General features: G+C 39.9%; 1 protein-coding gene across 2 annotated transcripts in view; it reads left to right on the forward strand.

The window, feature by feature from the left end:
* The first annotated feature begins 22,997 nt into the window (after window positions 1-22,997).
* RASEF (RAS and EF-hand domain containing) overlaps window positions 22,998-27,680 on the forward strand; it is a 35,685-nt gene continuing 31,002 nt past the window's right edge. The window contains exon 1 of one of the 2 annotated variants that reach the window (XM_075078579.1): window positions 22,998-23,530. In XM_075078579.1, the coding sequence (XP_074934680.1) occupies window positions 23,178-23,530 (353 nt within the window). In that variant the 5' untranslated portion in view covers window positions 22,998-23,177. The remainder of the gene's footprint in view (window positions 23,531-27,680) is intronic. The other variant, XM_075078577.1, reaches the window with a different exon arrangement.

Below are 27,680 nucleotides of genomic sequence, written 5' to 3' on the forward strand. Positions count from 1 at the left end.
AAAGAGCCACATGGGTCAAATGGGTTTCTAAAAATAGATTTTAAAGTAACAGAGAGAAGAAAAGATGTCAAAGGGAAAAAAAAAACCAAAAGATAAACTTTAAAGTACTATAAGAAGTATAAGTAGGATATAGTTCTGCTCAGGAGGAATGCTCTTCTCTTTTGTATCCTACTAGATTCAGGAAATGAGCACATCATAAATTTCACAGCACACTGTGGGTTTAAACTTATGATGAGAAATTTAAACAGGGACTTTCTTATCTGAGTATATATTTGCCATGTGAAAGCAGCTGTAAGACCTACCACCTTGTCCTGCAGGGCTCCTTTGGGATAAATGAAGAACAGTATGAAGCTCCAGTCTGGTTTGTTGCAGAATACAGAAGGTGTCTAGTGGGTAGTTCCAGTTAGTCACCAGCCATACTCCACATTTTCAAGGCAGTTTGATCCCTATAAGGCTTGAGGCGCTAGCTGAGCTGCAAGTGAGGTCTTTGGTGGCTGCAGTTGCTCAGCAATAGATTTAATAGTAGAACAGTAGAGAAGCAAGTAAAGAGTTGAGACTGAAGCAATGTGTTTCATCTTCTGTTTTGTTATAGATATTCTGACCTTTGGAAAGTCACCTTTTCTTAAGTAAAAGTAAACTAACACAAGATGGTATTATCTACTTATCTTTCAGAGGAATTATGAAGACAGTTTATGTTGTGTTTCAAAGGTTTCACATATTTTATTGATGTGATCCTCCAAAGTGTCTAAGGGCGAGGGGGGAAAGTGCTCAGTGCAATGCTATTTTATAACAGTATAGCGTACAAACAGAGAAGGAAGGTTTCCTCATTCTCTGACTCTGAGCTGTGTGGAACCTTGATTAATGTCTATATCATCATACCACTAAGGGCAAGGCTAACCATGAAACTTTCTTGTTTAATATCTTTTTCATTTCTATTTCATTCCTCTTCTCTAATGGATTGTGTTTTGCTGTAATGTAAGTCCTGGGAGAGAGGCTGAGTCCTTTCACATTCTGAGTTATGATGTACTGGACACTGTGGCTAAAGGGCCTGTTCAGAAGAAAGAGGGGGAGTGCTGATATGTAAGAAAATAGGTGCCATCCTGAGACATGAAAGTTCACATTTTCATTGACCAAAATCACCACTTTATATGTCCAGAATTATGGTTTATCAGGATGAAAATTTTTGTACAATTAGATATCCTGAAGAGGTTTCCAGTCTGATCCCCAGAGAAGCAGATTCAGATACAGGGACTAATATTTGACTACCTGCTTCTTTCCCTGGGGTTGTTTTATAAGGTCTTGTTTTGCTTTTTTCTTCCCACCTTATACCAAAACAGGATTATAGGAAGTCATCTGTTCTTCTCTACCAGTGTTTGCAGCCTTTTTGATGTGTCAGATCCAGTCTATTTAGGAAAAAGAAAATTGAAACAATTTAAAACATGGCATTAATGATCTTGGATTTGATGTTTCTGTAATTTTGTCTTTTTCTCCCTAGACTTAGAAAACTAGAATTATTTGGCTGTCATCCTCTAACTTCCAAATGTGTAAGCTCCATGGTTTGTGGCTGTCCAGATCTGCAGATACTGAACATTGGCAGAGTCCTGAGCATTATCCATGCATGTTCATCACATATTTTGAAATATCTGAGAAAACTGCGCTCAGTGTGACTGGGATCAATGTAGTAAGGAAATTTTGACTTCTTGCTCTTGCCTCAATTAGGTCTAAAACAACTAGGTACAGTTTGATTTATATCTACATTATTTGCATTATATGCACATGCTGATATTTGTAATCTGTTGATATTTGCTATGCACTTGCAGCATTCTGCGTAATCCATAGGATTCACAGTAATGCCTGCACTTCTTGTTTCTCTACAGGTCTGTGAGCATGGTAGTATATAAATGGCATAATATAGTGCATAAGAATATCTCCTATATATTTTAAAACACAGAGAATGCTAAAAATTTTGTCATGGTGTCCACCATTTTTGTGCTAAAAACTACACTTCATTGCAGGGTGTTTTCTGCAGACAGAATTTCATATATAGAAAAGAGAGCAAGTTAGCAGGTCTCATTGAATATCAGTGGGAGTCATTACATACAGCTTTAAAAAAAAATATTTGGGGTAGAAAATGGAAAGTTATCCTCAGTGAGAGGATGTAAATGCTTCCTATGATAATGAACTAAACACAGACAGCAAGGAAATAAGATAAATTATCACTGGAAGAACTTTTGCTATTAAGAAAATCTCTTGCTGTGAGGTCTCTTGTTGCAAATAACTATCAGTTTCTTTATTCCAGTAGCTTAAATCAATGTATAGTTCTGCATTTTGCCTAACTGTTGATCAAATAACAGTGGCTCTTGATTTAGCCACAGAGAATGTGTTGCTGGAGGTCTCTGGTCAATGAGGATGCTGTGGTTTGGGAAGATCCACCCTCTGAGTCAGTATGGTCACTGTGCTATAGCAGGCAAAGTTTGTGAAGGGAAGATTCAGGCACATCATGTTATGTATGTGTGTTAACGGAATCAATACCTGTTGTAAATTTCAATCCTAACTGTTACTACTACATATTTTATTTTATTTTATTTTTTTAAAGTAAATTTTTCAAGGAGCAAGGACCATGTAACCCTAAGGGGCTGCAATGCTAAGCCTGTTTTGTTGTTAAAATTGTGTGTTATGATAACTGTCTACTATTTATCTACAGGCAAGTTGTGCAAGCATGAACAGCAATAATTATTGTCTATATAAATGCAGACAAGCAGTTCACTGCTTAAAAGAGAACATTATTTTTTCTCACCTTTTAAATGTATCTAAATGAAAAAAAAAACAGTTACAGTATTTATTTAAAGAGTAAGATACTCTGACAGCACCTACTTCAGTTAAGCTTTCCTTCTCTACCACAAAATCCTGAGTTCACTTAAGCTGTAACTTCTCATGACTCCTTCTAATTTTCTGTGTGGTTCTATGTAATTGGAACCGCAGAAAATGATGAGGTAGCAGAGACTGCTTCTGTCCATCTGTCTTGGGTATTTTGATGGTTCCTGATGATAATAATCAAAGCACTCCTTCCTCATGTTCATTAACCTCATTGCTGAATGTTTTAGCTGCACCTGCTAGTTACTCATGAAAATTGGTATCAAAGAGAGAATACAGCATTATTCTCCTAACAGACCTCTAGCATGCTCACACTCATGAAATTCTCCGGCAAACAAATGCTGCTCAGGATTATAGCCTCCAAACGAGCACATGATAGCAAGCTCCAGCAGGAAGAAAATGTTCTTGCAGTCTCTTTAGAACAATGGAATTTCATTTTGTTATTTGGTACAGTGATTTGGCATAAATTTTATTCTAGCATATGATATATATATAGTCTGATGCAAGACATATCTTAGTAACTATTCTGCCATTTCAGCTTTTAATTGGTCAATCAGTGCTATAAAATTCCATACTGTTGTGACATAGTTGTAAGCTTCTCAAGTTTATTATCCATCTTTGGTACAGTTCATTCATGAATGAACATGCACCACCGGGTTTTTGTCTTATGATGTAAGATTGACATTTATGAGCTGCTTAGGCATGAGAATTACAAGCAAAGCTAGTGGATCTTACATTTAGAATTCAAATGAAGCAACTTGTTTATAGAACATCAATTGTAACTCTTGCTTGCATATAATTAATTTATATTCTGCAAATCATTATGTTTTTCATGTTAAAAGTGAGTGTGTATATATAAAAGCCTGAGGACAAGGTGGAGGAGGCATCTGAGTTGAGAAACTTTCTTTTCTACAGAGATTATATTGTTGATCTGGTGAAAATCCTTCTCATCACCAGTTTTTGTACAAATTTCTTTTAAACTGAAGCCATAATATAAGCAGGAGAAGTCAGAATTAATATATATTAGTATCAAGTATATACATTTTAGAGTAAACAAACTACTTCTGTCATGGTCATAATAGTATACTTATTTTTAAAACATACAGTAAATTGATATATATCACCCTGAAAATGTGACTGTTTCCTAATTTCATAACATTGTGCTTGTAACAGACGTACTTTGGAAGTAATCAGTTGTTTTGATATCTACAGGTACCTTGATACTTGTGGCTGTAAAAGGTGACTGATACAGGAACTCAGGCTTTGGCAGGCAGCTGTCGCCAGCTTCGTTATCTTACTCAGCTCTACAGCAACAAGCAAAAGTGGGTAAGGCACTTGTCTGAGGTTTAATATGCTGAAAGTAACTAGTATTCTTTTTTGTTGTCTAACTTTTTTTTTTTTTTGCTGTGAGAAATATTTTGAAATGTTATTTCTTCCATAGAATTTTCCTTGCTAATTGTGGGCATTCAAACACAGCCTATGTGGCATAACATTCGATGTAAAGAATATACAGCGGGCTTCACTAAAGAATAGGTATCTGCTAATCACACGCTGTGATTGGCATCCTTCTGTAAGTAAGAATTATGCCATAAATCCTTGGTTAAGGCAAATATTATACCACGGTGTTGCAAATATGAAGGTTGGAATGGCGCTTGCTGGGCAGAGATCTGCAGATATTTGAATGGTTCATTCTCCTCATTAAATTAAATCTCTTTGGAAAAAACCATTGGCATAGCAAAACTGCACATGGATGGGGTGCTGCCTTAGGAATTAGACTTCTTGTTTCTCAAATGCACAGACTCATTGTTTGAATGAAAAATTGTCAGTGAGTCAGATTTTCTCTGCGGCTCTCTTCCTTCTATCCTTCCCTGCCTACACAGTCCCAGCTGGCACAGCCTCACACCACCCTTGGATGTAATGTGGGGGTGCCCATTGTGCTGTCCTATGGATAACTATTAACTTCTTCCCTAAATGCAACCTAGATTCTTCTCAGTTTGAAAGTCCTGCATGCACATGCCTGACAAAAATCTTCTTGCTTCTAGTAAAGCTTTACAGCTGAAGAAGGACATTTTAAACATTTTATGGTTTGAAGTTTATTGCAGTTGCTATCCTTATGGTTATTACTGCATTAATTTATTCCCTATTTAGAAATCAAAATTAAAGCTCCACTTGCTATATATTGTCTTGGTAAAATCTTCATATATATGAAATACTTCTTAGTTCATAATGTGTGGAGTTGAATCAAAATACATTATTATTCATCTGCATGTTTTATGCTTTTTCATAAGACAGATGAACTGTTGATTGTAGAAATTTAACACAAATGTAATTTTGGAACATTTCTCTGGCTAAGTAATCCCTCTTAGAGAAATTGATTTATTATTTATGTATGTGCGTTAGAGAATACAGAACAGGAAAAATTTCAATAATCATTTAGAGTTATATATTTTTACATATATATCCAGATATATAAAAGTTTTCTGTATTTGTGAAGAATGTTAGCCAATGTTCTTGACTTTTACTTTTGATAGCCTGTGATAAGGTGCAAATATCTCATCCCAGAAGTGAAAGCAGAGGCTAACAAACTTTTCTTCTAAGGGAGAGAAATACTTCTTACAGTATAAACAGGCTGTTAGTCTTGGCTAAAATGAGTGATAGTAGTTTATTATTAAGAATATAGATGATTACGAAGGAAAGGTTTTGTCTTTGCCAATCATTTGCTCATAAGAAAGGACAAACCCTGGCGGGTCAGTGGGTTCCCTGGAGGACTCAGGCAGACCACACAACAATCTCTGCTCATTGATTCAGTAGATGTTTTTCTTTAAGTATGAATCAGTAACAAACATTTTACACGTGCATCGACCATCTAATTTCTTTTCCAATAGTTGAAGACAGTGATTCCAATATTCTTTTTCTTGTTGCTCTGATCTATATGTATACTAACAGGAAAATAGATGTTTTTTCTATTTGAAATGCTTTCTTCCTGGAAATCTTAAAAGCATTTTGTACTTTTTAATTTTCACATTAAAATTATTAAGTATTTAATTGGGTGCTTTTTAAATGGTGACATTCTGAATCAAATTTTAATTTCAGAGGAAGATTCAAAGGCGTTGAAAGAGCAAACATCTTATAATTTTCTTCTTGAACAAAATGACAAATCTTAATTTTCAAATGCATATGAAACCAGAAGACAGGAGCCAGTGTATGATCCATAACACACATGACCATTTTCCTTCAAATATTGTCTTTCAGAACAATGGTCTACGCACTTGTTGGTTTTGTGTTACCTAAATGTAGGTGATGTTTCAAATAGTCAGATATGTCAGCATAATCTGCATTGTCATTCAGGCACAACATTCACAGAGTTCATTCAGAATTTATGATCTACACAGACCTGTTATGACTGGAACAGCATTAGTTCAAATTTCAATAAATATTAAGATAGTCTTGTATGAAAAGTATATAGGCATGTGTTTTATCATTCTGAGCTACAATTTCTCTGATCTCTTCGAGCCTGTTCTGTATGTTTATGCATGTGTGCAGGCATGTGTATATATGCGGGTATGCGTCTGTACACGAATGCCACATACACACGAAGTTTGCCATAGAAATTAACGAAAATAAGTGGTTCCAATAAAGATGGGTTTCAGGGAATTTTTGTAGTGTGTTTGGTGCAGACTATTTGATGATTATCTGCTTCAGTTTTTCTTTTGGATGATGGCTGCCTCAAAACTCAGTAAAAATTCTGGTTGAAAGAGGCAAATTTTACTGCATCAGTTCCTGGGCCAGAAATGGTTCTGGAATTTTTTGTTCGGGTTGTGTTTGAATCTTACAATTGATGTGAGGGTTTGGGGTTTTTTTTGTTTGCTTGGTTTGTTTTGGTTTGTTTTGTTTGTTTTTCAGATTTTATATTAAAAGAAACTCTCTATATGTTTATTTTAAAGATCTGTCAGGAAATAAAGAAGTTAATTGCTGTTGGTGTACTTGATGTTTGACCAGAAGCATTTGTAATAAGGACAAATACCATCTTCAACATGTGTTTGTGTCTGTGTGTATGAATGAAGGTTCAGGTGACTGCAAAACCAAGGAGAGCTACATGCTCTAGATGACTAGCATGTGTGATCTTGTAACATGCTAGCACTGACAAGGCTCTGTTTATGAGATCTCTGTTAGCACCACTCTTCAGTTTTTGGCTCAGCTTCTGTAGAGAAGGCACACAAGCAAAGTTCTGTGACATGCTCCAGAACAGATACAAGAGTTGCAACATGGCTGTTTAAGCATAATTTAAAGCCTGATTATAATTGCTGGTTTTGAGAGCTGGGGGTCTGTCAGGCCTGCTTTGGTCTGGTCTCACAAGACTGGAGAAACCTGTAAGCACACCTGGTATTTCCCTCTTTTTTTTCCTGAGGTACGTAGAGAGAGGGCTCTATCCTGATATGCTGGGTGTAATGTTCTTCCACTTCAGGAATTCTTTAGCCACTTAACCCCCCTCTCTGTGATTTCCCTGTCATGCTGCTGGTGCTTTTATTTTTCCCTTGTGCAGAATCACAGAGAAGAGGTATTGAAGGGGCCTCTGCCACAGGTAGAATATCATACCTAGATTATTCTTTAGGGATGCGTCTATTAATCCCTTCTTAAAACTTCTCAGGGGTGAAGTCTAAGCATTCTTAGGACTCAGAATGCTTGCAGACTGGGAGAATATTAAGGGGGAAACATCATCTGTGTATGACCTGTTCTTAGAATCTCTCCTACTCTTCTGCTGTTGGCCAGTCAGAGGTAGCATACTAGAGTAGATGGTCCTGATGTAGCACTTCCGACTTTTCCTGTGTTATGTTCTAATGTCCCGTGGCAATATATTCCTCACTGCTAGAGCGATTTGCTTGTGATCAACAGGTTATTCCATATATCCCATATATTCCATATATTCCTTACAATAGCCTTTTACACTGGTTACTGTTTTACCTTTGCTTAATGTTCCTTCTCCTCGACAACCGTAGTTTTTTCAGACCTTTGGAATAGGGTCATATTTCCCAGGCTACGATCCTGTTTTTTTCATCAGGATTCTCTCCAACTAACCCATGTAGCAAAAACTGGGCATCGTTCTCCCACTGAGACCTTATTAGTACTGAACACAGTGGAAGTTTGTATCAGGTGTCTCTGAGGCTGTGTTCCTCTGTATAGATCCCAGTATGATGTCTGTTCTGCTGATTGATGCCCAGATGATGTTTCACACACCTCCAGATCTTTTCCTGAAAAATTACTATCTAGCAAGTTATTTTTCAACCAGTTGGTGCAGTTAATCAGCCCTGCCTGTGGTATCTAATTAATGAAGATTTTGTCCTTGCTAATTTGTATCCTGTTTTTTCTGCAATTTGCCCAAGTACTACTTAAGTCTAAGCCTGCTATTTCACTTGCTTGTATCTCTTTTCAGCTAGCTTTCAGCTAAAGGTTTAATAAGAATATTCCTAACTCCAGCATGGTTATCAGTGAAAATCTGAACAGCTATGTACCTATGACAGATGCTGAGTTTGACTTTGAACTCTAGGAAAATAAATTCCAGGTATGGCTTTTCAGGGGATTTTTTCACCTACATAACAATAGTTTTGTGTTATATATTGCTTCCTCACAGGCTGGTCTACAGCTAGCTCCTTCAGTCATTATGAGGCAAATGTCTTTCTCCACATGACTGTTGATTAGATTTCTTGCAACTGTATTCTGAATTAGGAAGTCTAGAAGAAGAATTGTTTGCATATAATTATTTATACCATTGAGGCAGTCCTGTGGTTTTTTTTTAATTGAAAAGGTGTAAACCATACTGGACTTCAGATTTCTGTTTTTCAGTAGTATAAAGCTACTCTGTTTGTTTACAGAGTTGAAGAGAAAAAGGGAATGCCATACACTTATTGTTGGTCCACTTGCTTACAATTGTGGATTTTAATCTGATTATAACAAATTGAATCTATTTTTGATGAGTGAATTATTTACATTTTAAAAGATCATTTTCTCTGAGGGAGTTGTTGATGTTCATGGATTGTTGATGCATCACAGGTTTCAGAGCTTCATGTTGTTGGCAGGTATAATGAATATACTCTCTTTTCATCATGATTCCATCTTTTAAAGAGGCTAAGTGCCTGCTAATTAAAATACAGAGAGCAAAAAGAACTAAAGGACTTTCCAGCACATTTCAATTTCCTCTCCTGAGTCACAATGTATTAAGATTCCAGACTGTGTTTCATAGGTAGTTATAGCAACATATATTTTTGTTACCATTTATGTTTCTTTAATAGAGCTCAGTGCTATAAGAATAACCATTCTATTTGTTTGTTTTTGTCCAGTTATATGTAACTTAAAGTGCATTTTCAGTTGATGCTGAACTTCTTATTTTTTTCTGGGATAAAAATGAATTAAAGTGCACTTGTATTGACTACATGTTTGGTGGTTTGTGGTGGTGGTTTTTTTTTTTTTCTTTTTTTTTTTTTTTCTTTTTAATTGTACTTATCTTCCTGTGCATAATAAATTATCAGTATAATTTTAAAGGACCTTCATGCCTGTGACTGCCTCCTATTTTGCTGACTCCATGGAAGGCTCTCTGTTTTTGGAAGAATCAGACCAAAAGTGTTTCTGTTTGTGCTGTATCATTTGTAAATTAGTTAGGTTGCATGAATGCTCTAACTCTAAAATAATTACACGGATTTGTTTTGCACAGCTAGACTGCTCCAGTTTGACATTTAAAGAAAGAAAAGAAAATTTTAGTATTTATTTTAATACAGGAGAAAAGTTATTTCCTTATTTTTTATCAAACAATAATTCTAACCATTCAAGAGATTTAAAAAAAAAGAGATGCTTAGCTATGATTGTCTCATACAGACAGCATACAATTTTGGGAGCTGGATTTTGATGTGACTGCATGTCTAGATTGGAAGGTGGAATCTACCTGCATTGCATTTGACAAGGGCTCAAATACTAGAAAGCTGTAGCTTTCTCTCTTCCAGCTTTCTGTGCCATCACTTCATCAGGTACTGGAGGAAACCAACTCACTTCTTCCCTTATCCATGTGGAGGAGTGGGCCTTCCCTTCCACCTCCTCCTTCCCACAGCCCTCTTCTCTCCTGTGGAAGTCACTAAAGCAGAAGTTCTCAGCTTTAAACCACTTAGACAATTACTTAGACATTTCAAAATATCTTTATTGCAGCTGGGCCTTGGTTGTTCATATCTGGATTTAGGAGCTCAATATAAATGTCTTCTGGGAGTTATCCTTAATATGTTTCAATTTTATCTGTTATAATTGCTTTATGTTGCCCTGCTTATTCAGCACATACACTGTAGAGGATTTTTCATGACCTCACCTTAGTGTCTGGGTTTGTAGATTTTACCTGAATCTCACTATCTGCTGTCATTTGTTCTTGTTCTCAGTTGTACGCTCAGTATTGCTGTGAACAGGTAGCTAGAATTTGTTTCTGTAAATCAGATTTTTAAATGCATTGCACTTTTTGGTAAGATTTCTGTCAGTATTTTGAGAGTTACTTTTATTCCCTCTGAATGTAAAGAACAAATCACTAAGGAATACTAAGTGCCACATGTTGCCAGTTGTATGGTTATAATTTGTTCTGAAGTTAACATTTATACAAGTGAACCCCATATATGGAGTACGTGTTTTGGGTTTGGTGGAGGTCGTTTTTTTTGTTGGTTTGTTTGTTTAAGCTAGAGTGGAACCACAAAGCAGACACCTGCAATTTTCCCTGTTAGTATTACTTCTCATGGATGATTCTCTTGAATTACAGTGCTGTTATCATAGGAGAATTGGTAGCCCTGCAGACTGGAAAATGTGGAGCTTTTTGACAGCAAAGGACTGCCTTATGCTTTCGCATGCTTTCTCTTTCATTTTAGATTTTTAAGTGTACAGAAGAGGGATTCCAAAGCACAAACATTTTCTGCCCTTTTTTTATTAAACGGCAGAATGTAGAAGGTATCTCAGTTCTCTGCAGCCTAACCAATACAGTCAAAGGTTTATGTCCCTCAACAGAATAACACACACGGTCTCTTTCAAAAATGTATAACAGAATCACAGAATCCCAGGTTGGAAGGGACCTCAGGGATCATCTAGTCCAACCTTTCTAGGAAGAGCACAGTCTAGACAAGATGGCCCAACAGCCTGTCCAGCCGAATCTTGCAAGTGTCCACCATGGCCGAGTCAACCACTTCCCTGGGGAGATTATTCCAATGGTGACTAACCTCAATGTGAAAAATTTCCCTCTCGTGTCCAATCGGAATCTCCCCAAGAGCAACTTGTGTCCATTCCCCCTTGTCCTCTCCATGGGACTCCGTGTAAAAAGGGAGTCTCCGTCTTCTTTGTAGCTGCCCCTTAAGTACTGGTACATGGTGATGAGATCCCTTCTAAGCCTCCTTTTCTCAAGGCTGAACAAACTCTGTTCTCCCAGCCTACCCTCATATGGCAGGCTGCCCAGGCCTGTGATCATCTTGGTGCCCATTCTCTGGACCCCTTCCAGCCTGTCCACATCCTTTTTGTACAGCGGGGACCAGAACTGTACACAGCACTCCAGGTGTGGCCTGACAAGCGCTGAGTAGAGCGGGATAATGACTTCTTTATCTCTGCTGGCGATGCCCTTTTTGATGCAACCCAGCATCCTGTTGGCCTTCTTGGCCACAGCAGCACACTGTTCGCTCATGTTGAGCTTCTTGTCCACCGGCACCCCCAGGTCCCTTTCCACAGAGCTGCTCTCCAGCCAGGTGGATCCCAGTCTGTGCTGCACTCCCGGATTATGTTTTCCCAGGTGCATGTATACTTTTAAATCTTCCTATTTTCCACAAATGAAAGAGAAGATAGGAACATCTAGCCTTGAGCTATTTATCAGCAACTAACATGTAGCCAGAGCCAAATGTTGCCCCTGCTGCTTCCTTCAGCAGCCAATCAAACCTCCTTGTTTGGATTTTGTCAGCTGAGTAAGACTTGTGGATTTTGAAAATTTGAATTGTAGGTGCCCTTATTGATTTGGAAACCACAACTCTTTCTTCATCAAATGCTGCTGCTGCCAGTAACCATTTTTCAGACGCTAATTTAAACACAAGAATATTTACAGCAGAGCTCACCCAATTAATAGTCATATTTTGTCAACTGGAAGAATTGAAATGAATGTAGTAATCAGAATTTATTTTAATTTCTCAGTTGTTATTAGTTATAATTAGTTATAATCTTACATTTATGTTATTTTCCAACTCAATTTTTATTTAAAGACAGAGAAGTTTTCTTTTAACTGCATTATCCTCTGACATATTGTCACTTTCTAATCTTATGCCTTGAGTTGCGATGGGAACAAAATCAAGTACTTAAATACAATTACATATTTTGTAAATAAGCACTAATTATAAAAATCTTAATTAAAAGCAAGCTCTTACATCTTACTCTAGGATGCATAGGCTTTGTAATAAAGTATGGATTCATGTTAAAATAGCAATTAAATTTACACCACCACCACTATACGCTCCCATGTATGAGAACAATAACCGTATTCCCAGCTGCAGGTTACACCTGAGACGGACTGGTAAATTCCTCGTAGCCAGTTATGTTTCCTAAGTTCTTAGATGCTGTGTTTTGCAATACACTAATTGTTCTTACTTCTTAAATTATTGTATAAAACCCAGATTTTTTTCAAAAACCAAAATCAGGTTACAGTTCTGTTTCCGTCTTTACTTAAATGTAATGGAATAAATTTCATCTTTAAATTTACCAGATACCGCTGGTTCATTTTGCATTTAATTAGTTTGAAATAAAATCTGGAAGAATGGATGGTACAATGAATTGTCACATATGCCTCTATATCGATTAGTTTTGGTCTGTGGGTTATTTATTTATTTATTTATTTATTTATTTATTTATTTATTTATTTATTATTTCTTGCTGCTTAAGCTCTCTGGACAGAAATCTGACCCTGCTGAAGTAGTGGCAGTATTCTTGATGGACCTGTGAATCTTCTTGCATTCATATGTACTGGTTCACGTTCAGTTACCAGACCAATTCAGTTGCCATGGAGCAGTTGTTAGAAACACCAGCCACTGCTTGCCATTATAGGAAATGGGAATTGTAGAGAAAAAGGGACTTCCTTTTCTTTATCCTAGTCATTGATATATTTGTATGTATTTTAGATCACTTTCCAGAAATGTGCCACTCAACAATTCTTCTTCAGAATTAATTGGCACCCCAGTGTCCTATGAGTAAAGAAATAGCTCTTAAATCTGTACCAGTAAATAAATGAGTGTGTCTGGGAGTATTCCTGGGTACTCAAACCAATCCATGTGGCTTGTCACGTGTCTGTGCAGTCTGACTGCATGCACAACCTGTTTCAGGAACAGTCTCTGAACCATTCTTAGCTGCCTGGGAACTGTTCAGAAAGTGCTGGTTAGAACGGGTCAAGTCTGTGCCAAGAAAGGGTCTAATAAGTTACTAGCAGAGGCAGCCGAATTACAGTGTCTAGGAAGTAGCAGTGACATGCCAAAGAAGAGGAAAACTAGCTATTTAAGTTGTACAAGTGGACAAAGTGCCTCTTCCTAATCTTGGAAGTTATGCATTAAGATTCAGCTTTATTTAAAAATTTTTACAAATCTTAGAATGCCCTGAGTTGGAAGGGACCCACAAGGACCATCAAGTCCAACTCCTGTCCCTGCACAGGACAACCCCAAAATCCACACCACGTGTCTGAGGGCGTTGTCCAAGTGCTTCTTGAATAGTGTTGGGCTTGGCGCCATGCCCATCTCCCTGGGGAGCCTGTCCCAGTGCTCCACCACCCTCTGGGTCAAGAACCTTCTCCTAATACCCAACCTAAACCTCCCCTGGCACATCTTCCTGCCATTCCCTCAGGTCCTGTCATTGGTCACCGGTGAGAAGAGATCAGCACCTTAAATCTTGCTATTATTTCCAGAGGTTTTTCTGCTCCCAGCTTATACATAATTTCCATTTCTTTCCTTTTATTTTTCTAAAGCAATTCAAAGTTCATCAACATTACTAGGATTCTGCATTTAGTATTTATTTATGGTTTTCCAAAAGCAAGGCTGACTTAGTCCTTACAATGATGTGATGTGTAGGTCTCTGTGCCTATAGAACTGGAAGGTATTCTTAAAGTTCTCTGGAAGGATGTGGGATTAACTTGGGTTTTGTTTGTGGGTCTCAGGATGCACCTGTTGGCCAGCTTTTGCTAGGTCAGTCTGGAATGCACGAAGCTCAGTTTCTGCAGAGATGTCACTTTAGATGCAATTTAAAAACTCTGTAGTAACTACAAAAGATAAGTGTCTGGCTTTCCAGAAAAAAATATCCTTTAGTGTTTGGCTATAGCTGCAGCATTTCCTGTCAGATCCGGACAACTTAATGTGGATATGAAATCACTATTATTCTCATTAAATGCAAAATACATTTTTAAAGCCATTCACAGCTAACTTTTAAAATGCAACTAGTTTGTGTTATGCTTACAGGAATTTGTCTGCACTACAGTGTGTTATAATCATGTTAAAGTAATTCTTAATGTCTGTTGCTAAAGAATTTACTTTTTTAGGTGGTACATCCCTTTTTCAAAATTACAGCTCTCAAGGACAGACTATATTACAGCATTATGATATATGTATTTTAAGTGGCACCTTTACTACTATATAGTACAGAAATTCATGAAGAGTAAATTTGTTTATAAAGATTGTATTTTATTTAAACTCCAAGTTTTAAAAAAGGTTTATCATGAAAATAAGAATCATTATACATATTTTTGACCCTGTTGTAATGAATCATTTAACAAATAGTTTGCTAATAAAGAACAAAACTTCTTCCATTGTCCTGGATTACCTGTGCACAGTTTCTTTTTCTTTTTTCCTCAAATCCATTTATTAAAAATTATCCACTGGATCATCCTTAGTTTTAGAACGAAAGTTCATGGTGACTGTTCGAAACTAGAGCTGTCCTCATTTCTGCTGAAGGCAAAGTAGCACAATATGCTTTTCCTCCCTGATCAGATGGGTGAATGTGATGGCCCAATTGTGCTAAAAAAAAACCCCAGCAGCCAGCAGAGCACATTATGTTAACTGTCACATAGCTATAAAGTGATAAGAAATACAATATTAATATATTAAACAGCTTTTAGACTTGAGCATAGTCAATTAAAGCGCTTGGACCTTGTCACAGCTAAAGCCTAACAATGCTGCCGAGTGAGTGGCTGTTGTTACCTTTGGGTTTCAGAAGTCAGGTGCTTTAGAAAGAGGATCGGCCTGCCACTGAAAGCACTTATTGTGCACACACAGAATTAACTTTCCATAGATCTTCTTGAGTGTTTGTTTGAAGTTTACTAATACATGAACATCAGTATACACACTTTGTAAAATATTTGTGAGCAAAGGTTAATACAATACAATCTGTGGAAGAATTTTCACCTGTGGAAAAATAACATACTGGAAATAGTTATTTTTTTTAGTCCTCTCCAGCTATCTGTATCTTGAAGGTCTGCAAGATAATACACACATCTGAAGGGTATATGAGGTCCGTTAATGGATTTGGGCTCAGAAGAACATAATTTTTTATCTTTATGCTTTGGAGGCAGATGAGAAAGGACCTCGTTTTAGTGATCTTTTAGAGGAGGAAACATCCAATAGAAATATTATATTTTTTCCTTTCTGATTTTATACCATGTTGCTGAGATGCATTGGTTTCTTCTGTAATTTGTATGATGGAAAAAAAGGATCTCTTAAATTGGTAGAAGCTCTGGCAGATTTTTTTTCAAGTTTTTTTGTCTAAGGCTATGACAAAATCTCACTCCTCTTCAAGATTAACAAGCACAGTACTTTCTCCTACATTCCAGAAGAATTAGTGTGGCTTTATAACTTTGTGATTCTTTTGTTTGTTTTACTTTTCAGCTGTGAGTCATGTAACCTTTAATCTCCTTTGGTTTAAAAACCCCATGAATTTCCTTTAACACTTTCCTATTTAGAAGATCCTTGGATGCATCACTACACATTTCTTCTTGTCCAGCTCTCCATTCTTTTATTGCAATATCTTTGGTCATACATTGTAATAAATAGCTATTTAATATTTTTTAAAGTTATTTTCTTTCTCACAGGATAGGGAATTAACTTTGCTTACGTAGAGAAAAGTCAAATTAGTTGTGTTCACCTTTATTCAGCATTTAAATTTGAACTGTTTTCAAGCTACTATATACTCAGGAAGTAGATTCTAATAAGATTATAATCTCAAATGTTATTCTGACCTTTTATAAGTAAAAAGGCCTGCACAAGCTATTTTTCTACCCTAGTAAATGATAAACATCAGAACTGTTCTCTAGCGTTGAGGCCAGTGGGCATGGCACTGTCCATTTCATTATTACTGAACTGGACTTACCTTCCAAAGCAGGGTGGCCATACTGAAACTTACCTTCTCTCCCAGACAGTGCTTGTTAGGAGAGAGAAGTCGTTTGGGAGATGCTAGTTGTCCTGCACCCAATGCCAGGGGAGTGTTCTAGGCAATCTAACAGTGTAGGTGGTTGAGTTTCAGTGCCTTTGATGTCATTCTGGTACGAACAGAGAGATCTGGCACTTTTGAAATTATTAGTTGCAGTCAAGGGCACTGAGAGACACCATCCAAGACTGCTTTCAATGGGGCATTTACAGTTCTGCCTTCTCCAGGAAAATTGCCCAGAAGCCTGAAGTTGTGAGCATGCGCAATAGCCCTGCTGGCACTGATCCGCTCAACAGCCAAAATCCTCTTGGGATACCGAAATGGGACTTTCTTCCCTCTTTCTTTAAGGGTCTGCTCTGATATCAATACATAGAGTTTGCCTAATATGACCAGGAGAGGTTTCACACAATGAAACAGCAGCAGCTACTTTTACCCAAGGTGCGTGTTTTCTTTATAAAGCAGCCTGCAGGTAAAAGCATTACGTACAAACTTGGGATATGGATCCAGTCTTCCTCTCTCTCGGAACAGATTCAGGTAGTTCTTGATCCATGTAAGAAACCCTGTCCTTTAGGCTGTCTTATATATATATAAGACATATATATGTGTGTGTGTGCATATATATACACATACATACATAATGGTGTATAAACATATATATATATATATACCATATAGCTAGAATCTGTGAAAATAATGCAAGATTTTTTTGGGCCAGATAGAGAGAAATGAAGGATGGATTGGTGATCTATTGGAATAGGGAAAACTGGCATCCAGCATCTGCTCCAAAGGCTTTTTTAGGTTGTTATAATGCACTGTAAAACACAGGTACTTGGAGCAGTGGCTTTGAGCAGCTGGATGTTTCTCAAATCCATCACTCTCCCCAGTAGCTCTGTTGTTAGGACACTTGACTGGGGGAAAAGAGAGATAATATTAATTTGCTTCAGGCAGGGCAGTGAATTAAACTTGGTTCTCCTGCTTTTGGGGAAATGTTCCAACACATTGAGTAAGAAAGGGAGGTAAGAAGAGGGTGAAACAGTGGCCTTACTGTTTGCAAGCAAAACCTGGACCTTGCTGTGGTTTTGAAAGAGCTTTGGCACCATCCTGCAGAAAAAGGTCAAAGCTAATCCTAACTGGAAAGAGATATTAGGTCCGTTTGACCTAACTTGGTTCATCTCTTTCCTGAAGAGGACACTTCTATCCTCTGTCTTCAGCATTGCTCACCATTAACTGGATCTGCAGATGGGGAATTGCATTTTAAGATGCCTATTTCTTCAAGAACGGAGAAGGTTCATCAGTAGACATAATCTGGTTTTGGATATTAGAATCAAAAAAAGTGTGTAGACTTTCGAACCCAAGGAAGGCTTATGTACCTGATAGCTTGCATATCTTTCAGTTAGGAAAAGATACTGCCTTAACCTAGAAAGCTTATTTTGCTTACCTCTTTGGACTATTCTGTCAATCAGAGCACTACCAGTGACTCTCTTCATGGCTACTGTAGGAATCTCAGGGGCCTGATCAATGTGGATTTTACCATCTCTGACCACGCACAAAGGAATATTTAGTCCATGATGAAATTCAGACTCCTAATAATGAGCAGGATGCAATAATCTAAGGTAATAAATTACTTTTGCATTGACATGTTATTCCTCTGTGAATAGAATAACTGCTTTTCTTTTCAGTTGTTTTCATGAATGGAGACAGAGAATTTTGCTTTAGATTAATTTCTCTTACAGCTATGGAGAAAGAAATAATAAGAAATTAAGCAGTGGTCAGGTTTTTTCTCCACAGAGCAATGTAATTACTGCTTGCTGTAGCAATCCAGCCTTAACACAAGAACACAATGACAGAATGGATCTAGCAGCTCTGATTTCTTTGATCCTAATGGGACTGAAAAGACAAGGGAAGAAAAACCTCTGTTTTCCAGGTATGCTTGTGGATCTTTCCAGGTCAAACAGTCTCATTTGCCCCTTTGTTTCTGAGGAAGTGTTACTTCCATACCTGAAGGTGGAATTTAAGATTCAGTGACTGCTTTTGCATTTCACTCAGCCAATTCTGCATTCCTATTCTTGTTTATTAAAAAGCAAGGTATTTGTCAGGACTCCTAACACCTTAAAAATTGGGCAGATTAAAAAAAAAAACCCCATGATATCATGAAATCATCATGAAAGCCTTCCTGCAAAAGGTGACATTCATAAGTATTTATTGCTAGCTGCTTACGTTTTTCAAAACCATTATGGATTTTAAGAACTCGCGAAATGACAGTGTGTCTTTAGAAAAGTATTTTTCTGTTATTTCTGTTGTTGGAGTACTTTTGTAAAAGCAACATGAGGGTGACTGCTAAAACCTCCAAACTAGACCCAACAGTCATTGTTGGTCATCTAAGCATCTCCCTGGAGATTCAGCTGATCATACAGACAAGCTTTTAAAAAGGATGTCAGATGTTCATACCTCCTTTGCTGCCAATACTTAATAATCTCTGCAAAAGTACTTTGGGTACTTCACTATGCTTTTATTAATGGTCTATTTTCTCTCTTGCAGGCTGAAGATACTTCATCTGTATGGTTTCCCCTTCAGTCATGGTCTGGAGTCCATTAAAGATATCAATAAAACTGTGAAAGTCTTTCATAACCTCACTGTCCCAACTGCTAACATTTCAATTGAATGAAAAATTCTGTGTAGCCTGAGAGACATTTTTGGCTTTTAAATGTTCCTGTGCTTTGACAAAAAGCTTTTATGTCACTTTGAATCTTGTCTTTTGATAAAGTTGCAGCATCAAATTTTGTTCTTTTGCAATTAAGCAAGTTACTTAATTTCTTTGCCTTGGACTAAGTTTTTAAAGGAATAGATTATGCCTTATCCCCTTCAGAGGTTATAATGATGCAACATATCTGAGAAGCACAGTCTACATGATGGCTGTTACATTACCCCTAGTTTTTAATTGAAGAGAATAAAAAGTGAGTCACACTCCGTAAGTACTAAAAATTATACAGTAGGGAATGAGAGTATGGTCTATACTCTGCCAAAAGTTGGCATTTAAGTATGTGTACCTATCCTATATGCTTCACAGGAGGTGCGTGCCTCGATATAACTGGGTGAAGAGCTGAAAATGCCATCAAAGTAATAAGAAATGCAAATGAAGGCACAGTAGGAGAAAGGCAGGGAAGGGAAACAGCTGGGGGAAAGAACCATTGCCACAGCCCATCTGCTGGGACCTCCCAGAGCTGCTCCACTCTGCACGCCACCCTCTCACCATGCCCTTCACCTGCCTGCACACACTGTGCTTCCCTTCCTGATGGTAGGGAGAGGGTGAGGTTCATGGACAGGTATGGGTACAAAAGGAAGAGATGGAGTGCCAGATTGGGATTGTGATGCTTTGAGTTATATGACAGCTTGCAGAGGTGGTAACGTTTGTGTCAGCGAGTGGAGAAACTGAAGTAGGTTTAATTAATTAGTTTTCATCATGCTGTGGCCAGTATGATACCTCTGTGTAATAATAACTGCTTTCAATGAGATGTTTCTACATTGCTGGTTGATTTGATTTTACTTATCCTCTACTTTCCAAGTAAACTGTACAGTTTGTGATAAACTGCTTAAACTGTCCAAATGCAAAACAGACGAAGGTGAATAAGAGTGTCAGTGCAGCCATAGAGAGATTCATTCAGTCCCTTAACCACGCATAATATTGGGAAGATTAATTAATGCATGTGAGAACTATAGAAAAGAAATACCCTGTCTTCAGAGTAAGGTCTGAATAGTGTGCATTAAGTTCTAAATAATGCCACATACAATAATGAGGAGGAACAAATTATTGAATAATTGTTCCAGTTTTTGTTCTATTTCCTAACTTTTAAATGTTTGATATTCCAAGCAAAAGTCTTCCTTTAGTATGTATGTAATATTCCTAAAAAAATACACAGAGAGGGATAGGAAGAGGGCTGATATTTTAGGTATGGGATCTGCCTGGAGCACAGCACTCCAGCTTTTCTGGGCTTCTGCACATTTCTGCAAAGTTACTTTGAGACTACATACACTCAAATAGAATTTAAGAGATCTCTAGCTTATCCCACTGGCCAGCTCAGCTCCTCTGCTACTCGCTTCCTGGGGCAACACTAGGTCTTGATGTCACGTGGTGCCACATCTCCAGCTTGTGGTTACCCTGTCTCTTCTAATCTGCTCCATTTAACCTCCGTGTCTGTAACTGCGTCAAAACCCACCTTTGCCCACTCAGTACAATAGGACACGTTAGTAGTGGTACAACGAACCTCTTCTTGTTCACATGTTATCTTAGGCCTCCCTGAAGTTCCTGAGCATGATTTCATCTTCTGTTGTGCCTCTTCAACCGAACAGATGCTCCAGCTAAGTTGTGTGCTTCATGGCACAGGGAAGTAAAACAGATAGACTGAAAATTGCATGTGAGGTATATCTCTATCTTTGATAACCTACTTATGAATGTAAAACTCACCCTGTACCATATCCACACCTCTAGACCACAGAAACAGTGTTTTGCTTTTGCATACTTATTTAATTTACAGCTGGATTTGAAGGGACAGGTCCTTCTAAGAGAAAGCACGTAATTTCAGAGCAAAGCGCTGTTTTGCTATTGCCTGCTGGGAATCCTGCCTTCACCACTCAGGTCTCATCAAATAAATCATCTTTTGTTTGTTATCTCTGTGGTGTTCTTTAGGACCATTTGACTGAACCATGGCCTGCCAGGCAAGCAATGGTTGCGTGGCATTCTGTAACACTGGAGGCACCATGTGTTTTGCAGGGTATACCTATGCTATGGCAGTGCTAAATGACACACCATACTTCATGCCAGTGCCTGAGATTTGTGTGGCAAAACTTCTATAACAGTGGAAACAAGGTGGATGCCAAAGACTGAATTCTATTTTATGTTATCCACTGAATACACAAGCTACTACCTGCATGTGAAGGCAGAAATCTGGCCCATATAGGCATCGCATGGGCAAATATCGTAAGACTTTTATATGGCTTGATTCAAAACTGAATGTTAATGTGAAGGTGTCTTTTTTTAAGCTTTCCAAGAAAACAAAGATGCAGACCTTTGCAGCAGGAGGGTCAAATCCCAAGTCACATAAAAACAGGGTTACATAGAAAAGCTTGGGAAAAGGTGATGTTAAATCTCAGAGAGAGGAAAAAAAAAAAAGATGGGGGCTATATGTGCAAAGTCTATGCCCTTACTTCGCAGTCCAAGGTAGTCACTAGCACAAGAGATACGCAGAACCGAGTAAGCGAGCGGGTAGGATAAGGATTATTGACAAATGTCAGCTCATAAACCTGCAGCCACGAAAGGAAACAAGGTCAGCGCATTGATTTGAGTGGGAACTCCCTGTCTAGTGAGACACAGTCAGTCCCGGATGAGGCTGCTCCCATTCAGCTCAGGAGCTTGTCAACACTGAAAGCCAAATATCCCGACTCCTGTGAACAGAGAGGTGGTGTGTGTAAGCAAGATAAGTTTGTCTCTACTGATAGCTGAACAACCCTTCACCAGCCCTGTAAGGGCTTAGTAGTACTCTTTGGGTACAAAAGCTTCATAAGCAGATGAGAAACCATGGAACAGAAAGAACACTTTTAAATTAAATCTGCTTTAATAAAACACTAGATTTTGCTACACCTAGAATCTGAACATGATACCGCTTTGCTACTCTAGTTTTACAGTTGTGTAATGGAAATATAGTGACAAAAATGTATAAAATCATAAATTGAAGTCCTTCAGTTACCTGATATTTTTAAGCTAAAATTTATACTCCAAATTACCTAACAGCTGTATTACTCTAGAGTGCAGGGAACATTTCACAAAACGTTTTATTGACTCGAGATAGGTTGTTGGCAGGATTTTAGGCTAGGTCTCTCCAAGCCTGACAAGACAGTAATCAGAAACTGTAAAATCATAATAATTTCCTCTGAGCGCATTCCACACCTCTTACGCAGAGGAACGCTTTACAGTTCCCATTTACAGTGCATAAATTTGTTCTAATGGGAGGTCAGCTGGACTCTTTGTACTTTGCCGGATCACGGACTTAGCCTTGGGCTGTGTTTCAGTCAGTAAGGAAACACCGTTTCGGTAGTTGGATTTGTATTCTGTTTCACTCTGTCACAGCTCTGGTATAAGCAATATACATTTGCAGCTGGGCTAAACAAGAATAAGTGCAGGGAAATAAAATAATAATAATAAAACAACCCTTCAGGTAAAGTTTAACTGCTTCCAATGGAATCTGAGTTTTGAGTTTGACTTCAGGAAAGTGAGAAGTCTTGAGTTCTGTCAAGCAGGACACTAGTTCTTCTATACAGAGCTTGAATCCAGCTTTTGCATTTTCAGCTGCAGCTGGTGTGTTAACAATGCCCATCGATAAATTACCGGTGATGGGCTAGCAGTGAGCACGTACTCGGCAACGCGTAACTCCCAAGAGTGCTCGCGGTCAGCAAGAATTTGTCTAGTGAAACTTCGGGTCATGGTGGGCTCCCTGTCCCCCGTGAACATGCGGAGCATTTTTATTCTGCTGGAAAACAGAAATGAGGCCGAACACCTTACGCGCAGTACCACATTGACTGCTGCGCGGGGCTGGGGCGCGTTCTTACGTGTGGCGCCCGTAAGCACCCACCTGCCCCGCGGGCGCCGCGCTGGCCAGAGGCGCCCAAAGGGGACGGCCCCCGCCCCGCCCCAGCCCGCCCGGCCCGGCCCGGCCCGGCCCGGCCCCGTGGGGCGCAGGGCGGAGCGGGGGCCGTCCCGCCCTGCCGAGCCGACGGCAGAGGTGTGCCGGCAGGTCGCGCCGCCGTCAGCGCCCCGTCCCGTCCCGTCCCGTCCCGTCGCGGCGCGGGCAGAGGCTCCGCGCCGCCGGCCGATGGATCCCGAGGCGGCGGGGGACGAGCTGTCCCGCCTGCGCGCCCTCTTCCTGGCCTGCGACGCCCGCGGCTCGGGCCGCATCGAGCGGGAGGACTTCGCGGCGCTCTGCGCCGAGCTGCGGGTGCGGCCGGCCGAGGCCGAGGCCATCTTCCAGCGCCTCGACAGCGACCGCGACGGGGCCATCACCTTCCCGGAGTTCGCCCGCGGCTTCCGCGGCGCCACCCGGCGGCGGCCCGGCGGCGGCGAGACGGAGGGCGACGAGGCGGCGGCGGCGTGGGCCGCCCCGGGGCTGGAGCAGCCCTGGCGGGACTTCGAGCTGCGGCTCGGGGACGAGGCGAGGTACATCCCCAGGTAAGGCCCGGGCCCGCCGCCCCCGCCGGCGCCCGCCACGCCGGGGGGTGTGTGTGTGTGTGTGGGGGGGGGTGTGTGTGTGTGGCGGCGGGGCCGAGCCCGCCCGCGGGGAGCCCGGCGGCGGCGAGCCGCCCCCGCCGCCCGCCCTCCGGAGGGGAACGGCCCTGCCGGCGGCAGCTCGCGCCTGGGCTGATGCAATACCCCGCGGGGGAGCGGCGGCGGCACGGAGCGCCAGCCTGACCCCTCGCCCGCCGTGCTTGCAGGTGTACGGAGCCCTTCCCGCCTCTGAGGCTTGGCAGCTCCCTCTTTCCAGCGTGCGGCCGCTTGCTTGCTTCCTCCTCGCGGCTCTGCCGGCGGCCCACGTGGGAAAATCAGGCCGGTGAAACTCGGGGTGCGAAGTGCTGCCAGCTCCGCCAGCGAAACTTTCTTTCCCCCGCTACCCCACTGACCCTCCCCCAGCATCTTTCTTTCACCCGTCTTCGCTTTCCTGGTAAAGGCGGACCGGCACCACCTTTGCTCCAGGTTAACCGTGTTCCTAAGTACGGCTGGGGCGCTGAGTAGATCGCTGAAGTCCGTCGGAGCCTTCGCCCTTGATGCCAGTGAAAAGAAGGCGATTAATGGTAGCTTGGGTTGGGACTAAACGCGATTGCCACGGGTCTGGCAGTACCGAGCTGGTTCCAGCTCACAGAGGCGCGTTTTGGTGATGCGCAGTCATCCGCCTGAAACCTCAGGCGCTCAAAATTAATATGAAAATGTTGGCTGTAAAAAGTACAGAGTGATTCTGCCTCAATTTAAAAATGGTGATTTAAGGCGGAAAACAAGCAATCTGAGTTTAAGGGCTTGGCAGCTAGTTACGAGGTGGTTTAAAAAAATGTACGTATGTACATGAGTACATCCAGAGAGACTGTGTTGAGTTGCAGCGGGTCCTGGCTGTGAGGTACGCAGAAGCTAATAAAAAACACATTAGCTTCTGTGTAAGTTTTGTAACAGTTGAGTTGAATGTGGAGTTTGTTGTTTCGTAGGAGCATGTATCAGATCATTGACAAATTTTTATCATACCAGTCTCCATATAATGGACCTTAAATTCTTATCTACTCCAGTAATTTGGATCTAGCCACTTTTAAAAATGTGTTTGGATTGTGAGAGATGTTTCTTCAGAGAAGTTCTCAGTTACTTAACCTGCTACTCGTGTGCAACTGGAGTCGATTGTTCTTTTCTTTTTGGACTGGAAGGTTAAATAACATTGGTTGGTCATATTGGGCGGCTCCATTTCAGGCAGATCAGTAACTTCATACACGTCTGTTTTACCTAGTTCATGATGCCTTCCTTGCTCCATGCTTGCTTTCTACAGAAAGAGAACCAAAAAGGAAAGGCTGTTTGAAAATTTGCAGAAGCAATTAATAACTTAACCTAAAGCTAGACAGAAACCCAATAGGAGATGGAAAAAATCTGACTCATGAACAGTAATGGCTTGTGAAAGCATCTATCTCCTTTTGGTAATAAGCCTGTCTCAGTATCTTGGTTACTGGGTTTGCAGCAGCAGTGTGAAAGTAGTCCAGTCGTTTGTTTAAGGATAGCAGGAGGGAAGGGGAGTAGCTTTCGTTGGCTTGACTGTGCAGACGTATCCTTTAGGTTTGTTAAATTCATCATGACACAATTAATGTCATTTGTGTTATTATTGTTATGCATCAAAATTGCAAACGGAACTGAATTTTGATAGTTAAATACATGTGTATCAGGTGGGCAGCATTTGATGTAACTGTGTCCTATTCGTCTTTAGCTTTAGAAATAGCATTGAACATCCTTCGTAGGCGGCTGTGTTTGTTAGGTGTGTGCCAACGTCAGCTGAAGAACACTGTGCCTTTTGTTTTCTTGTTCTTTCTCTTCCCTGTCCCAAAGTGCTAGAAGCAAATCTGTGTTACAGCTCAACTTTTTTACATTTGTGGCCCACATCTTTTTTTTTTTGTTGTTGTTGAAACGTATGTGTAGGGTTTTTTTTTTCATGTGAGTAGTCCCACTAAAATCATAAGGACTGCCTAAGTAATGACAGTTTGAAATTGTTTGAGGAGTCTGCGCATAGAAGAGGTTTTAAGCAACAGAATATAACAAAACCAGGTAAAGTACAAGCTGGTACGTCAAAAAAGTTACTTATATTTTTATTTAAATTATTTATATTTTCTTTGTTGTTTATCAGTTCAGGTTTTTTTCTGGGAAAAGCAGCACTTTGAAAACCAGACCTAGCTTGGAACACACCTGCATTTTCTATACTATAAAACAGTTGGTGTCCTCACGTTGTTGTTTATCGCTGTTTGCTGTAACATTGGCATTGAAAACCATGAGAAAAGTAATTACAAAGAACAAACTCCTCAAACCCAGATGAGTGGAGTTAGCTGTCCGTATTTTTTTATCTTGATCATACATGTTTTCTGTTGTGATCATTTTGGGGTTCAGTCCCTGAAAATGCTGTGCCTTCTGGCCCCAACCTAGCAAAACACTGGCATGTGTGCTTTGATGCTGTTGTGGTTTATATACAGAGAAGCAAGGCATGGCTTTAGGTGGAAGTAGTAAGATAAAACCAGGGCTGAAGTCAGGAGAAAATGATGCAGTGGTCTCTATCATTCCTGAGGTTGACTGAGTGCCCGTGAAAATCAAGGGGAACTTTTTCACTGCAACTGAGCCTTTAAAAGCCATAAATAAGCCTCCACAAGGAGGTATGAAACCTAGTAACAAATCAATATCCTGATCCAGTCCTCAGTGTAGCAGCAGACGTTAGATGCAACATGGTTTACTGCCAGGTACTGCCACTTTCCAGGTACTAAAATAAGCATATACTACAAGAGGTGTATTTTGAATGTAGTTAATTTGAAAAAAGATAGTTTTATTGTGAGATGGATCCTGCCTCTCTGCTGTTTGGTGTATCGGTTGTACAGTTCTGTTAGCTTATACTTTAAAACGTCAAAGTCTGTCCTGGAGCTGTAGTTGTATTGGTTGCAGTTAAACAGGAAGAGTAACATCAAAGACTTTCTTTTCAGCCTTCCCACGTGAATGGATTTTTGGGACTAAATTCAGTTAGATTTCTTGGTAAGGTGGTCACTGTGTATCAAAGTATTGGTTGCTTTAGTCTTTACACATGCTCAGTGGGCAATTGTGCCTCTTGTCAAAAAAAGTGGAAAGTCTTTCCAGGCTGATGACTTGATATAATCTGTGAAGCCAGATTTTAGTGGAATTGTGTAAAGGGTTGTGGGTTTTTTTTTTTTTTGCTTTTCTCTCATTCATTTCATTTAAAATGCAGCTAACCTTCTGTGTTGTTGTATTCAATCAGGTATAATAAGTAATTAAACACAAAGATTGCAATGCCCTTGGTTTATATGTAGTCAGTTGCCAGCTGGAATATGCTTCTGTGAGCCATAGGAGATCTGTTTTATTGAGAGCTCAGGCAGGTTTGTTAGTTTGTTCCTCTAAGAAATATTTGCAATGGTACGGAAGTAGACAGAAAAAGTTAAGAAACTTACCTCTTTGGCACTTCAGGAAGCGAGTGCTCCAGTGTACTGCCTGCAGTGGAAGGGTTTGGCCCTTGACTGTGTTACTGGGCGTTCCGTTCTTTTTTTAATATACGGCCGACCTCAGGTCTATTTGGATTTCAGTGGTAAGGTTGAAAGGTTCCCTCCACGCTCCTAACAGGCATGTGCTCCTTTAAGCATGTGCGAAAGTCTCCTAATGGCAATGCTTTTCCATTCCTCGGCTTGAGCAAAGAATGGTCCAATATCCACTGACACTTCAAGAGAAAACCTGTACTTATGAATGCTACTGCAATTATTTTTGTCTGTAAATTACAGGCAAAAAAACTTCCCCAAAAACAAATATTAAAATTTTAATGTGAAAGTCCTTCAGTCAAAAAGAGCAAAGGCTTGGGACTGTGTGTGCTGTGTGCATTCTTGTGTGTTGTGGAATCACTCTGGCATGAACTGAATCCCTTTAAGACCTACCAGGCTATTTTTGTGTGATGCTGGTAAGTTGGATAATCTGATTGGAAAATGAACTAAATTAATTTGAGCATGAATGTGGAAGAATCTAGAGAAGAAAGTTTGTATCCCTATTTGGAGTTAAATTCTTCTGGTTCTGAGAGTCCTTGTATGTCACTGGTTTGCTT

Source organism: Phalacrocorax aristotelis, chromosome Z, assembly GCF_949628215.1.
Source record: "Phalacrocorax aristotelis chromosome Z, bGulAri2.1, whole genome shotgun sequence".
Classification (NCBI taxonomy): Eukaryota; Metazoa; Chordata; class Aves; order Suliformes; family Phalacrocoracidae; genus Phalacrocorax; species Phalacrocorax aristotelis.